Source organism: Capsicum annuum, chromosome 12, assembly GCF_002878395.1.
Source record: "Capsicum annuum cultivar UCD-10X-F1 chromosome 12, UCD10Xv1.1, whole genome shotgun sequence".
NCBI lineage: Eukaryota > Viridiplantae > Streptophyta > Magnoliopsida > Solanales > Solanaceae > Capsicum > Capsicum annuum.
The window spans coordinates 52438150-52453599 of NC_061122.1; the positions used below are offsets into that span (position 1 = coordinate 52438150).

The 15450-nt window shown below is 28.8% G+C and overlaps 1 protein-coding gene across 1 annotated transcript; it reads right to left on the reverse strand.

Moving 5' to 3' along the window:
- Positions 1–1297: 1297 nt before the first annotated feature.
- Positions 1298–6553, reverse strand: LOC107849635 (probable WRKY transcription factor 13). The gene is made up of 3 exons (XM_016694190.2): positions 6118–6553; positions 5380–5610; positions 1298–1710 (listed from the first exon to the last, which is right to left on the reverse strand). Exons 1-3 carry the CDS (start codon positions 6414–6416, stop codon positions 1539–1541), a joined length of 702 nt encoding a protein of 233 aa, XP_016549676.1. The 5' UTR covers positions 6417–6553; the 3' UTR covers positions 1298–1538.
- Positions 6554–15450: the final 8897 nt, after the last annotated feature.

A 15450-nucleotide genomic window follows, 5' to 3' on the forward strand; every position in this document is an offset into this window, starting at 1 on the left:
CTACCTCTATAAAAGATGGATCATTCTCAAAGTTGCCCGTTCAAGGGCCTGCACATCCATCACAGTCCTCCATATCCATTACAAAAAATTTACCAATACTCTCCACTGATGGAACTAGGGAACGACAGCCGCTCATATCAAATATACACCTCGATGAATCCAATCTCTCTTTACACTCCCCAGTCATGGCAGGAGGTGGCTTTAACGGGTCACGCCCTCTCTTTCACCATGAATGTGAACGGGCAGGATTGTCTTATTCTGATTCAAAATCCTCAGGATCTAGCCCAAATCATAACAGAGGGAATGACGTGAGGAACGAAAGTGTTCAACGATCCACCAGCTATGAGTCAATCCCTTCCGACCCTCCCGTTTTACCCACCGCCACCACAGGGGGAGGATTCAGCGCCATGAATCCAGCCCCATGTGACGGTAGTAGCGATGGATCTCGAAGCCCAACTACCACTGTCGTCGCCTTCAAACATGGACGAAGGAGGGAAGGAAACAACATCTACTTTTCTAGATCAGGTACGGATCTTTCTGCTCAAAGAACTGTCTGGAAAAAAATAAGCGTAAAATGCCCCCAAAATATGTTCAAGTGTTGGGTTCATGTGAGGCCGACTCTCAATCCCGATGTAGGGAAATATGCTATAATCATGAGTCCCTACCTGAGAGACACTGACCTTTCAGATGTTTCTCCCTGAAGGCCTCTTACTTTTACTCGCCCAATGAATTTTCTTATCTGGAATTGTAGAGGTTCTACTTCCCCTGAGTTTAGGAATCACTTTAAGAACCTTCTTGATTTGCATAAGCCTGCTTTAGTGGTTCTACTCGAAACCCATAGGATGAATCATCAGACTATGCCGAATGAATTTCATTTCTCAAATGTTACTGTTGTGCCGACCTCGGGACAAGCAGGGGGGTTGCTGTCCTGTGGCAAGCAGATCTTTTGAATATTACGGATGTTGCTATGACTCATCAGGAAATTCACTGTAAAATTCAGGTAATCCCTTCCCCTAATAATTGGTTGTTTAGTTCTATTTATGCTTATAATAACAAAAACGACCAACTGACTCTTTGGGATAATCTAAAACATGTAGCTGATTCCTTTGCGGGACATTGGTTAATAGGTGGTGACTTTAATGAAATTTATAATTCTGCTGAAAAATTTGGTGGCTTACCTTTAAGTATCTCTAGAGCAAATAGGTTTTTGAAGTGCCTCGAGTACTCGAGTACTGCCATATGGTTGACCTGGACTACTCCGGTAGTAAATACACGTGGTCAAACTTGTGCAGGAATATCAGACCACAAATTTAGTTCTCAATTTTTCGCCTTCAACTTACAATACAGTGGGAGGCATGAGGCCCATCAAAGTAAAGAGCCAAGTCCAGTGGTCCACATAACAAATTACATATTGGACTTTATAGTTAATAGCATCCATCATTAGTAAACTAGGAAATGAAACCTAATCTCCATTACATGAAAAAACAAAGAGGGTTAATAAAATTGAGTATATAAAAAGACCGTGCCATATTTTGTGACTACCATAAGAGATTATTAAGTTGTGATGAAGCCTGTGAATCCTCTTCATCATGTGATGGAGAGTGAACATGTCTCCCTTCATATGTTGTGATCACCATTCTCGGATCTTCTGCTAATCTCTCCACTCGTTTCTTAACTCTACAATTATCTTGTGTACATCGATAATAGCTCCTGCAAGAATTAACCACGTCATAATTTTGTTTTTACGTAATACGTATCTGTTTTCGATGGCAGAGAGAATTTTTTGAACTACCTTTATCACTGTAAGGGAATTCTTAATACAAGTACAGAAAAAATGTTTGCACATTACGATTTCCAATGAAAGGGATGCAATTGAATCCCCTTTCTTTAGGGCGGAGGTAGAGTACGAAAGGGATTCAGACGAAACTAATACTAGCAAATAAAGTAACTAAGACGAACTATAGATTGGTGTTGGTTCAAAATTCATAAATTTCAAATTCTAGTTCTGTCTCTATCTTTCGTGATTGCAGATTTGTTTATCTTAACATAAGCAAATAACCTAAACTAGATTAAAATTGACAACTAGAAAATCATTATTTAATGATTTTTTTTTTCTTTTAATCAAAACAAGTCATTATAGGCAGAAGTAGTCAATATATGTGTCGATGACAGATACATGATACTCTATGAAATAGTCTAAGGTACGCCAAGGCCAAGGTGGTTCAAATATAGTCAGATTTGACTAAAAATGTTGTAACACCAGTTATTGGAAATAGTAATGAAGTGCAGTAACCGACAGGAAATATCATAAATTCTTTCATGTCCATTTCTTATCTTTGAACAGTGCTTGCCCTTTGTGGTGACAACTGCCAAACCTGCAGCAAAGAGGCCCTAGTCTATGTATATGCATATATATTCTAATATTACTTGGTAGATTTTGGCACAGAGACTATAATTATTTCACTTGTTCAGTATAGGACAACACGCGTATCTGCATCATACATAATTTAGACCAACACAAAATACCAAAAATGAAGAAGAAAACAAAGTAGTACAATATTCTAGTAAGTGTCACCAACTATGTAGCAATTCCCAGTAAGACTGAAAATGATGATCAAATATAGAGGGGTCATTTGGTAATTGGCTAGGATTATCCAGACATTAGTTATGCGGTTATTAGCTATTTAATTTCCTGCCATGCATAATATTATACATCAATTTTCTTGTAAGTTATATATATATTAGTTATGAAGATTTCTAAATTAGAAACCAAACATCATATTAATTTTATATAAATTTACTTACTTCCTAACTAACTACCAAACATCGGATAACTTATAGTAAAATGAATACTAGATGACTAAATTACCTATATATATCTCTTTACTAGCTACAATACAGCCCCTTAGCAAAAGCATATTCCAATTAAGGCTAAAAGTTGGGACCTATTTATTTTGAGAGTTAGCCAGATGGCTTCAACCAAAAATTCTCTAGTATGTTTACCTTTACACCCTTCAATCTGTAGTCTAAGTCTAATGTACTTTTGTTGGGGACTTAGTTTTTTGTATCCAAAATCGACCTATTCGACTTATTAGGATTAACGGATTTTAACGGCAGTGAAACTAGGATTTCCACTGAGAAAACTTAAAATATAAAAAAGTAGAGACACGAAGAAGTTAACAGAATTCAACGGCTATTATATATACAAAGTTCTCATGGCTCAAATCTGACACCTTTATTTTAAAATAAAAGAACCTTTATCATTTGATCGCACTTTTAATAACAGAGTTTATTAATGTGCTAGATATATATTAGTACTTTTTATTAAACCCAGCATTAGGAGAAAAGTCCAAATTGAGATTTAAAACAAATACGCAATGTATAGTTCCCTAATGTTAGAACAACAGTTTGATGGATGGTAATGCAATATAGAGGTGTTGGTAGGACAATGAGGGGTGCTTTACCTAGTACAACGAAAAGGTAGTAAAAAGGATTTTTGAGCAAATGGGAAATGAAATAGTGCATAAACAGAGATGATATAGTGTAGTAGCAAATTGCAAACTGGCAATTGCTGGATTCATTATCACTAGTGACAGTGGCTTTTAACAACAGTGGGCTCCCTTGTGCATCTCCCATTGTCTGCTTCTTGTGATCTAAAGTTTTTGCACTTTTGTTAAATTAAAATGAGCCTAATCTCCCTATCCTATTAGTACAAAATATTTTTTACATCATACGAAAGAAAAAGATTCATAATTGATCCTACGAGTAACTAAGACAGGACTCATGACTGATCTTAGTAAATTCATATCCATGTATCATTTAGACTTATGAAACTAAGCGGGTGGGAAAGGTACGAATGACCCCTCGATCTCCTATCGAACAAAGGGGGTTCAAAACTCAAAAGGCACAAGCTTCTTCATATTCTGAATATATAGGTGACACAGAAAATCGAATTATCAACGTTACAGTCGATAATAATTAATAGTTAAGTAGCAACTTGAAAAATAAAGAAAACAAACCTACTAATTTAGAGTAATTAAGTGAACATTAATAATTTAAAATTTCATTATATCGTCCATGTACAAAAGTTAAATCAAATTAAAGCTCATATTATTAGCTCGGTCGGGCTACGGGGTGCATTAGGGGGTTCCAATAGAGTAGCCACATACAATCAAGAGATATCAATTGAACACTTTTATTCAAAATAGTATACTAATTAAATAAATCAAAAAGTACATGTTTAATATACGTAAATATTAAAATGTCAATATTCTTAACGAAATTTTTGACTTTCACTATCGGTCTCTTCTATTTATTTTCTTTTCTTTTTCTCTTTAGAGGGGTTGTAGGTGGAAGGAGACAATAATATAGCAAGTAAACTCCTGAAAAGGGGAAGAAAGCTCAATGGTAGTAATCATTCAACAATAAAAGTTTCAATTTACTATTAACCTAAAGAGGGGATCCCCCCCATATCAAAACATAAAGATTTAAAAGCTATCATTATTTCCTTTTTTCTTTATTTATTTATGTGCCTTAATTAGGGTTTTCATATACTACAAGATCAAATATTGCATGGTTCATTATATTAATTTCAGTTTAACACAAGTATTATTAGTTACAATGTCAATCTTGATAATAAGTTGTTCCAAGTTTTAACCACTTATAATATCCATAATCATGATGGGACAAATGAATCTTTTTTTTAACTTGCTACAAGCTTTGCAATCATTTTTTAAATAATAACACTACCCAACATGATCTGATTTAAATTTTGAACACGCCCCAAAAGGCTTTCATTTCATGAGTATCAATAGTTAACATTATTCAATAATTTTATTGTCTTTTGAGGTCAATAATAACACTTACTTTAGCCCTCTCACAAGAAATTACCTTACATAATATAAGCAATTATAGTATCAACACCTAATGTTAGTATCAGACCACTAGGATCCCTCTACTCTCTACCAAAAGTCTCAAGGTCAAGCTCCAAAAAAGAATAAAGTAAATACTGTGTTCACCTTTAATAGACCTTGTGAGCACTTAAAATTTACCAAATTATGTATGAATTTAAATACAAGAAAATTTAGGTGCTAACAAATCTCAGGTTGCACGAACTCAAATTAGTCAGAATCTCAAACACAAAAAGTAAATACCAAACCACTACACTTGACGTCGATCTAATGACTAGCAAGTGAAGAGAGTGGCTAAACAGAAAGTAATTTTTTTTATTTGATATAGAAAAATACAAAAATGCGATGGGCACAACATTTTATCAATGAAAATGGAGGAAGCAGAAAGATAAATTGTTGAAGGTCAACAAATAAAGAAGAAGGAAGAAATATAATGGAAACCAAAGTATATTAAGCAAGTACAAAGTACCTGGGATGTTGGGTATTTTTAACAACTTTCTGGCCATATTTTCTCCATTTATAACCATCATCCAACACATCCACATCACTCATAGTCTTGAAACAAAATCTTGGTTCTCTTACTTTCCTTCTTGATGATTTGATCTTCTTCATCTTGATTGATGAAACCCCTAAATTATGATCATGATCAAACTCCCTTCTCTTAATAATATTGCTGCTCTCATTCACTTCTCCCCATGCCCTAAATTCCAACTTACACATATCAGTCATAGCTAACATGCAAATTCAGAAAAAAAATTAACAAAAAAATAAAGCTATGGTGTTCACTTTTCAAAAATGTATCGCCCTAGTGTTGAATCTTCCAAAAAGGGATTACTTTTGGAGAATCTAGCAAACTCCTATCAACATTTGTGAAGAGTCTAGCAACATAGGGTCCTTCATTTTGAAAAGAAATTAAGGTTAAGATTGTTGTTAGGACTGTGCAAAAATGATGTTGAATCCTCCAAAAATAGATTACTTTTGAAGGATCTAACACGCACCTGTCAATATTCTTTCAAGAGTCTGTCTTTAATTTTGAAAAGAAATTAAGGTTAGTTAAGCTTGTCATTCGGACTCTGCAAAATAGTGTCGCACGCGTGTTGAATTCTTTAAAAATAGACTAATTCTAAACAATCAGACATGCATTCATCGATACTTTTGAAAAGTCCAAAAGACATAGAGGTTAAAGAGAAATATTATCAATGATTACCATGTATTTGGAGTGGATTTTTGCAAGGAATGAAGATGGGGTCCCCCAAATATAGGACTAAGGTCCTCTTTGCGCCTTGGATCATGTGTAGATTCTTGAATATTTAAGGAATGATCAAAAGAGGGAGGGATATTCATAGTGAGGGTCTTTAGAGTATTTTGGTTGTATCCAATAAATGGTAGAGTAGCAGTAGTAGTAGTACTAATCATGCCCACGTTGTTGTAATTTGGAGGAAAAGAGAAAAATCCAAGTTGTGATGACATATCTTGATGATCTTCAAGCAAGCTCTGGCTAAACATTGCTCCTTTTCTCTCTCTCTCTCTAGAGATCTGTGAAGGATGTAGAAGAAGTTCAGGTGTAAGAAAGAGACCAGGTAGTTTGATTTCTTATAAAAGGGAAAGAGTTTGAGACTGTGAAAGGACTAATATTTGGTGACACAACACCTAAGGAAATAAAAAAAAGTGATTTTTATGGTACAGTTTAGATTAAAAGAACCAAATGGCTCCTCTTAAATTCGCCATGTACACCCGTAAACAATAACGGAGTTAGAATTTTTACTATAAGAATTAAGAATATAACAAAATAAATATAGGGGACCTGAGCGGAAGTTTATCGAAAATGATCTCTCTACTTCATTTAAGGTAGTGCGATGGACTATGTACATTTTATCCTCTTCAAACCTCACTTTATGAAAATACACTGAATATATTTTTGTTGTAGTTGCTGAACGAAATAAATATAGGAAGAAATTGAGAGGATTCAATTACTACTACGTATACATAAAAGTAATTTTGACCTTATTTATACAGTATAATTTTTCGACGAAAAAGCTTCTTCTGGTATGCTAACTTCGCCGATAGACGTGTATAGGATTAGCTTGAGACGATATACAGTAGAAAAGTGTATAGAAGCCAGAAAAAAAGTTTGTTCATAACGTCAGAATTATTCAAAATTATATTTTAAAAAAAAAAAAGTTAAAAAGAGGTGAATTCTCTCAACCAATGTGAGATAACTTACTCCACTTTGTAGGTCGAGGACCGAATATGTGGTGAATGAGTAATATAATAGAGTTTAAGTTCGGTGCACCTCATCAGTGCATAAAATATTTTTTATTATCAGATAATTTGATCTGTTATTGCACGTTATTCAATTATTTACATAAAAATTATAAAAAAATTAGATAACCTATAATAGTAATTCAAGTTTACTTAATAGTGTAGAATATTTTGTACATATACAAAACTTAAATTCAATATAATATGAGAGTCTAACATATATTAAATAATTAAGAATAATTAAGAAATTGTGTTGTTGTAATAATGTAAAGAAAATGGACTATAATAATTCAATTACAAAAAAATAACTCATGAGAAGTTAAATACATATCTAAACGTAATTCAAATTTCAAATACTTTTTTTAGATATAACATTTTTTTTATGTCCAAACACATTGTAAATCTTGTGCAAATGTGTTAGTACTAGTAGTTTTCTTTTTTTTCTTCTTGATTTTCCAAGATATTTCCACGGCCGGCATATTAGTACTAGTAGTTACTAGTCCTACCACTTGCATTAGCTTTTTCTTAACAAAAACAAAAGTCAATTAGATTTAAGTTGTACTGCACGTTGCAACTTTAACCAAAAAAGCAAAGGTAAATCCATGTGCTCAAAGGTCAACCAAATCAGAACAGTAACAAGGGAGGTGAGAACATGGGAGCTTTTACATGCCTTAATTCCCTTTGTTTGTTTGTTTGTTTCTTCTACCTTTTTTTGTCCAAAAAGTAGAATGACTTTTTAAATTTGTTGCATTCAAGTATCATGCACTCATTTGAGAAATTTTCCCTTTAGATATATATATATTTACAATGAAATCTTTATTAATGGATCCAATGATAAAAGTGCAAGGAGATGAGTACAAAATAATGGAACAGAAACTTGATACAAAGTGGAGTGGAAAAAGGTGTTAATTCATGATAGGCCTATGGTCTCAAAAGGGAAGGGGAGGACAAGTTCAAACACTAATCAAACACTATGTATTAATAGTCTATTTTTTAAATTTATTTAATGAAGTTTAACTTGTAATAGCAAATTAATCACTAGTTTTACCAGATTACCAATTTGTGTATATTAAAAGTGTACCAACTCATATTTTACTTAACAAGTTACTCTCCTCCCTTAGGCAAAAACACTTCCAGTATTGATCTAGCTCTTAATGGCATAACCCTAGCATGCTTCATGACTCATGTCAATGTTATACTAGTGTAATACATTAATAAGACATCATAAAATTTAAATATGATTTCAGATCAAATATTTTTGAATTGTAATGATGCATGTCTTAATATTCAAATGTGTATTTAGATTCACACATTTTAATCCTAATAAAAATAAATGAGGCTTAAATGATACATTTACCTTATTGATTACATTATAGTTAAACTATATCTCTACTTTATATTTTATTTTTATGATGTATATTTGATATCAGTTTAAAGATTAGAGTGCGAGTCAGCTGATCTATAGACAAGTTACATTATCCTAAAGATAAAGTTGAAATTATTGAAAAGAGCGTTTGTGGTGAAAACAAGTAAGTAATAACGATAACTATGGATCTGCAATTTTTTTTGACCAATACCAATTAATGAGCTTTCTGAAGCTTACAACAACAACAACAATATACTCAGTGTATTCTCACATAATAAGGTTTGAGGAGGGTAAAGTGTATGCAGATCATATTACTATCTCGGGTGAAGTAGAAAGGTTATTTTCGATAGACTCCCGGCTCAGGACAAATAACAATACAACAAACACAAAACATAAAAGCATATAAACTAATAAAGTAAATGCAAAACAAACTAACATTGTTAGCTAATACCGGAAACAATACATCCACAAGCTAATACTATAAATTGTCTATTAATGTATGAAGAATACGTAGATATTATTGTTATTTAAGTAGTAGTATATAAACCTAGAGTTTATTTTTGTAATCAGTATGTAAGGTTTGTTTATGGTATCGAAAAAGCACAAAAAATCAAGGGCAATGATAATGAATCTTGGTTACAAATCTTATACCTCTGAAGATATCATGATAATGAGATGAAAGATCAAGGGGCCTATTTGACTTTTTGGCTGTTATATAAAAGCTTCTTGCCTTTTTCCTCTATTACTTTTTGATAAACTATTGTTACTTTTTCTAAGCTTATTATTATTCCAACAGCCACCAGTCACCACACAATATTAGTTAATTTTCCATTTTTCCTCAAGTTCCGAACAATCCTATAATATTGTTATGATCTCTTCAATTACACACATTAATCTATGTTAACTTTGATTTGAAAAAATGCCATCATATTCATTCATGAAACACAATATAACTTTCATTGAACAATAATGCTTTTAGATACTTAGTTTCTTGCCCTAGTTAATTAATTAGTTTTGACATTGGGTCAATATCAACTTCATTTGATTGGCTAGTAATTCACTTTTATACTTTTATCTACACTGTTATCATTGCACCGCTTGTGCTTATGATTTTTGTACTAGAAAAAAGTAATCATTAAATTGAATACTAATGTAAGATAAAAAGAAAATTAAGTTTTTATATTCTAAATTGAAGAATTACGAAAATTAAGTTTTTGATGGTGTTGTGCTGAGTTAAAACTTAAACCTACCCTAAATATACTTTATTATCATGAGGTGATGCAAGAAAAGACACACACTATTAAAAATTAGTATTCTAATATATTCTTTTATATGCAATTTTGATGTTATCTAATATCATATAAGACTTTGTTTGGATACTCAATAATTTCCGTTAGAACCATGGTCTTTGACTTATGTCAAGAATTACGGTTTCCTATTCATATCATTCAAGAGAAAGGAAGCGATCTTAGACAAATTGTTGGGATAAATCAGGTCAAAAATACTTTAATATAATTCATGATTTTAGATTAAGTTTATATAAATATTCAAATTCAAAGAAATCCACACTACTAAAAGTGTTACTACTATTATGCTTTATACAAAGCTTCGTTTTCTCTTATCAACTTTAAATTATACGTCTTCTGTCTCAATTATTCGTTCCAAATTTTCTAATTTAATTTTTTATTTTTACTTTTTTTTCTTTTCATTAATTAAGATAAGATAAAAAAAAAAATCTCAGATTTTACACTTTGCATTAATTATTTTTTCTTTAAATTAAAATATAAATATTATTTAATAAAAATATTATAGTAAATTAGGTATATTATTAATTATTTTTTTAATCAATGCGTCATCATAAGTTAGGACGGAGGGAGTAAAATTTTAGTTCTGTCGCACACTCTCAACATGTTACTATTTGTATTCAAAAAAATGGGTTCGAGTAGGACAGCATAATTATGTATTTAATTTGGGCATGTGTGAATAAAATATTATCCTCACTCATATGTATATATAGTGCTGCTGTATTAATTCATTCAATATTCTAATACGTTTGAGTTTTTTTTATTTTTTTACAGTATCAAATTATCAATCTTAGCATAATATTTTTCAGATAAAAAGTCACCTAGGAATTGTCTATTTCTTGGGACTTGAAATATTATTATGTTCAGCTGCAGGTTGGTGTTCTTTCCTGTTTCCTTTTTGGTTTTGGCGGTGGTATTTCCCCTATAAAAGATGTGATATTGCTTTTCGTTAGGCTAGTTCTAAATGGTCATAATTTATTCATAATTATAAAAAACTGTAAGAATTTTTCTCTTTTAAAATAATTTTTTTAAATTTTTATTATTGTCTAAATTTAAAAGTCGATTTCTACATTAAATAAATGATCATTTATTAAAATAATAGAATATATTTATTTATTTTAAATACAACTTAATAGAATATTATTCATGAGATTTAATTTCAAATTTTCAATATATAAATGATTAGTATTGAACACTTTATAATATGACTATACTTTTTAAATTTTAAAATGAAATGCTTACACATATACTTTGATAATTTTACACTTACACCTTCTATGAAGTGTCTCTATAATTAAATATATAATATAATTTTTAAACGATAAATTATAACCATAAGTATAAATAAAATATTTTCGCAAAATTATTCCAACGAATATTTAAAACAAGGGTATAAAAAATTATCCATACATTTGATTAAAAGATAAAAAAAAAATTAAAAATAGGATATGATACAACTTATTTAAAAGATATACCCACTATAAATTATAACTTTCTATGGCTTTAAGTACGTAATTTTTTTGTAATTTTATTAGCTATAATATTTTATTATATATAATCTCTTTTTTATTGTATTTTTTATTTATTTTTCCCTTGAAAATTATTTATATATAACTTGTTAAATAAAGTTTCAATTGCGTAGGATCTTCATTAAATGCAAGGTTTAAATGTTTTTAGCAAAAATAGGATTAACGTTTTTGGGGATGTAACTGTAAGATTTTCATAACATAGAAGATGTAAATGTTTAGTGTAATTAATTAGTGTCGTAATTATAAAGTGTTTTGAGCTTTGACTATCTTTATTGATATATTTTAAAATTATATATTAAAAAAATATTTAAATATGTAGTTTCTAAATTTATTTAAATATAATAAATAATAGAATTACTTAATTAGAGGTTTCATTAATTATAAAATTAACTAATGATTCACAAGTTATCAAATCGGCTTAATATAGAGGAGCAAGACTACAACATTAGTGCGTGAGTATTTTCTTAGGTCGATGTTAACTAAGGTCATCATTAATTATTTGAATTTTTATTGTACTTTTTAAAAGATGATAACTAATAAATATGTAAAACGTCAATATTTTTTTTGGTAAATAAATGATTTTATTTAACCAAGTGAGCGTTTACAACTCCAGGAAGCTATAAAACTTCAACATTAATACGTGACTCTCTTGAGTTGTTATAAAATAGGATTGACACTTATGAATCAATGATTTTTATGATTTATATAGAGTGGCGATTTCTACCATGTCTAAAATGTTTTTAATTTAATTTCAATTGTTGTTATTGTAGTATTTTCAAATTATGTTTAAATATTTATTTAAATATGTGTTTAAATTTATTTAAACATAATAATTTATAAATTATTTGATTAGAAGTCATAATAATAACAAATATTAGTAATGATTCTCAAATTATCAAATCAATGTAATATGGGCGCAAGACTACAATATTAACGTGTGACTCTCTTGGATTGTTGTTAACTAGAGTCGACGATAATGAATACTTTGATTCTTATAACTTGTCAATATCCACCACATCTAGAGTGTTTAAGTCTTGACCGCTGTTATTACAATATTTTTAAATTATATTTAAAATATCGTTTAAATATGAAAAATTTTAGATTTAAAATTTAACAAATAAAATATGCCCAAATATAAGTAATGATTCACAAATTATCAAACCAGCATAACATAAGGGTGCAAGACTACAATATTAATACACAACTTTCTTAGGTTAATATTAACTAGGATCGATACTTATGAACTATATAATTTTTACGATTTTTATGATACATTAATGTCTACCATGTTTAAAGTGTTAGAGTTTTAACTTTTTTTATTAAAATATTTTCAAATTACATTTAAAAAATTATTTAAATTGTGTAGTTTATTTTTAAAAAAAAAAAATAATTTCCTACATAATTTTTAAATAATATATGTTATACCTATTGTCTCAATTTATGTGGTATTGATACAATTTGGAGAGTGTACTAAATTTTCTTATATATTTTTATAATATTTTAATTTATTAATTATTGTGATTTATAGTACTTGTTCTTTTGTCTCAATTTATGTGGCAGTAATAAAATTAAAGAGTCGATTAAATTTTGTATGTTTTTTTAATTATTTAAGTTGGTAATTATTATGATTTATAATACTCTAACATAATTATCAAATATATAATAGATTAAAAAGAAAATTTAAATAAAGAAATATAAAAGAAAATATCTAAGCAAGCAACACAAATAGACATGTCGATCTGTTGTCTATTTATCATCTTTTATAAATAAGATAAATAAATCACAAATGTCTATTTAAGTGGCACAATGCTTAATTATTTTTAATTATTATGTTAAAATCATATTAAACTATATATTTGAATAATTTATAAAAATAATTTTTGAAATATTTCAATAACGGCAACATATCACAATTTAGAACTGGTAAATAAATAAGTGATTAGATTTTGTTATTTTTTAATCAACTTATTATAACAAATTTAAACAAATTAACTTTACTAAAATTTACTTTAGACTTATTTCATCGAAATAATATCTCTGTCGGTCTAGTTTAATTAGTGTTAACAATGATGCGATTCAATTCTATAACTTGTAACTTTCAAATATAATTTTTTAAAAATGAATGTCTATGTTAATGATTCTAATAACTTGAATTAACTAATTATAAAGAATTTAAACAAAATTTTAATATGTTTCACTCAAGTTTCATCATGATCAAGTGTTTTAAGAATTTTAGAGGTGTTTATTATTCGACTTAATTCAAATTTACTGGATCTTATTTATAAGTTTCAAATATAATTTGAATTAATAAATTATTATATCTAATTATTTTACTAATTAATATACTTAATATAAAGAAATTTTTATAAATTCTCGCTATTATAAGAAGATAGATATAAATTATTTATCGTGGATAAAATCACTATATATATATATATATATTGTAAAGTAAAATTTCTTTATAACTACAGTCTACAACATAATAGATTTCATAGAAATAAGTATAAAGTCTTACTCATGGACCATATAAAATATGTATATAAATTTTAGCCACATTTATTGCTACAAATGTTACGAAAAAAATATTGTGGTTAAATTATTTAGCAAAATAACTTTTTACATTTAACCACGACGTATTTTGTTAATATTAATTTACGTGTACGCGCCTTGCGCATGTATCTCACTTTAATGAATTCAAATATTACAGTAAACAAGATATTTGCTTAAATAATAAAGATGAATATAATAATTAAATTTAATATCTTTTGAGTATGTACAGATGGAAAACTTATTTATTAAACTTAATCTTTATCAAAAATATTTTTAAAAGTCGATCAACATTCATCTACCATCTGTAAATTGCAACAAAACAAGTCAATGGTAGAGACATCAAAATAATACAATTAAATCTAATTTTTACACATAAAATTTTTCTCAAAATCGTCTGACACTCATCTACCACCTGTAAATAATAACAAATTAAGACGATAATAGAGATTTCAAAATAATACAAGTAAGTCTAACCTTTACATAAAAAAAATCTCAAAGCCGACCAACATTTATCAATCACCTATAAATTGCAACAAAATAATACGATAAAAGTGATATCAAAACAATACAATTAAACTTAAATTTTACACACAAAGAATTCTTAAAACCGATCGAGATTCATCTACGAACTCTAAAATACCATAAAATAACAAAATAATAGAGATATTATGATAATACAATTAAACCTAACTTTTACCTAAAAAATAATTTCAAAGCCGATTGGCTGACACTCATCTCCCACCTGTAAATAATAATAAAATAAAACAATAATAGAGATATCAAAATAATACAAGTAAATCTAACCTTTATATAAAAAAAAAACTCAAAGTCGACCAACATTTATCTATCACCTGTGAACTGCAACAAAATAATACGATAAAAGTGATATCAAAAGAATACAATTAAACTTAAATTTTACACACAAAAAAATCTCAAAATCGATCAAGATCCATCTATGAACTCTAAAATACCACAAAATAACAAATAATAGAGATATTACGATAATACAATTAAACCTAACTTTTACCTACAATTTTTTTTTTAAGTCGATCCACATTCATCTAGCATCTGTAAATTAAAATAAAACAATAATAATAAGGATATCAAAACAATATAATTAAACCTAACCTTTACACAACAAATTCTTCAAAGTCAATCGACATTTATCTACGACCTGTAAACTATAAAAAAAAATATAATAGTGATCACAAAGTTTCGATTTTGATCCAACTAATTCTTGTCCTAGCGAAGAAGTTGAGGGTTATAAAATCAAGCATGAACCAATCTAGGCATGCAATCAAATCAAATTAAATGAGTTCTCTAATTTAATGTATAGATTTTATTTTAATGTTGGTAAGTTTTTGTCCTCATAATTAATATTGAACCACTCTTTCTATATTTAAGAGACTTTTTAATAGGAAAAAAGCCTCAATTTCACGGGAAGAAACAGAGACACAATTAATTAATTCGTAACTATACATATAGCCTTTATTAAAAAAAAATTGAATAAGAGTTTACTTTAAGCATTG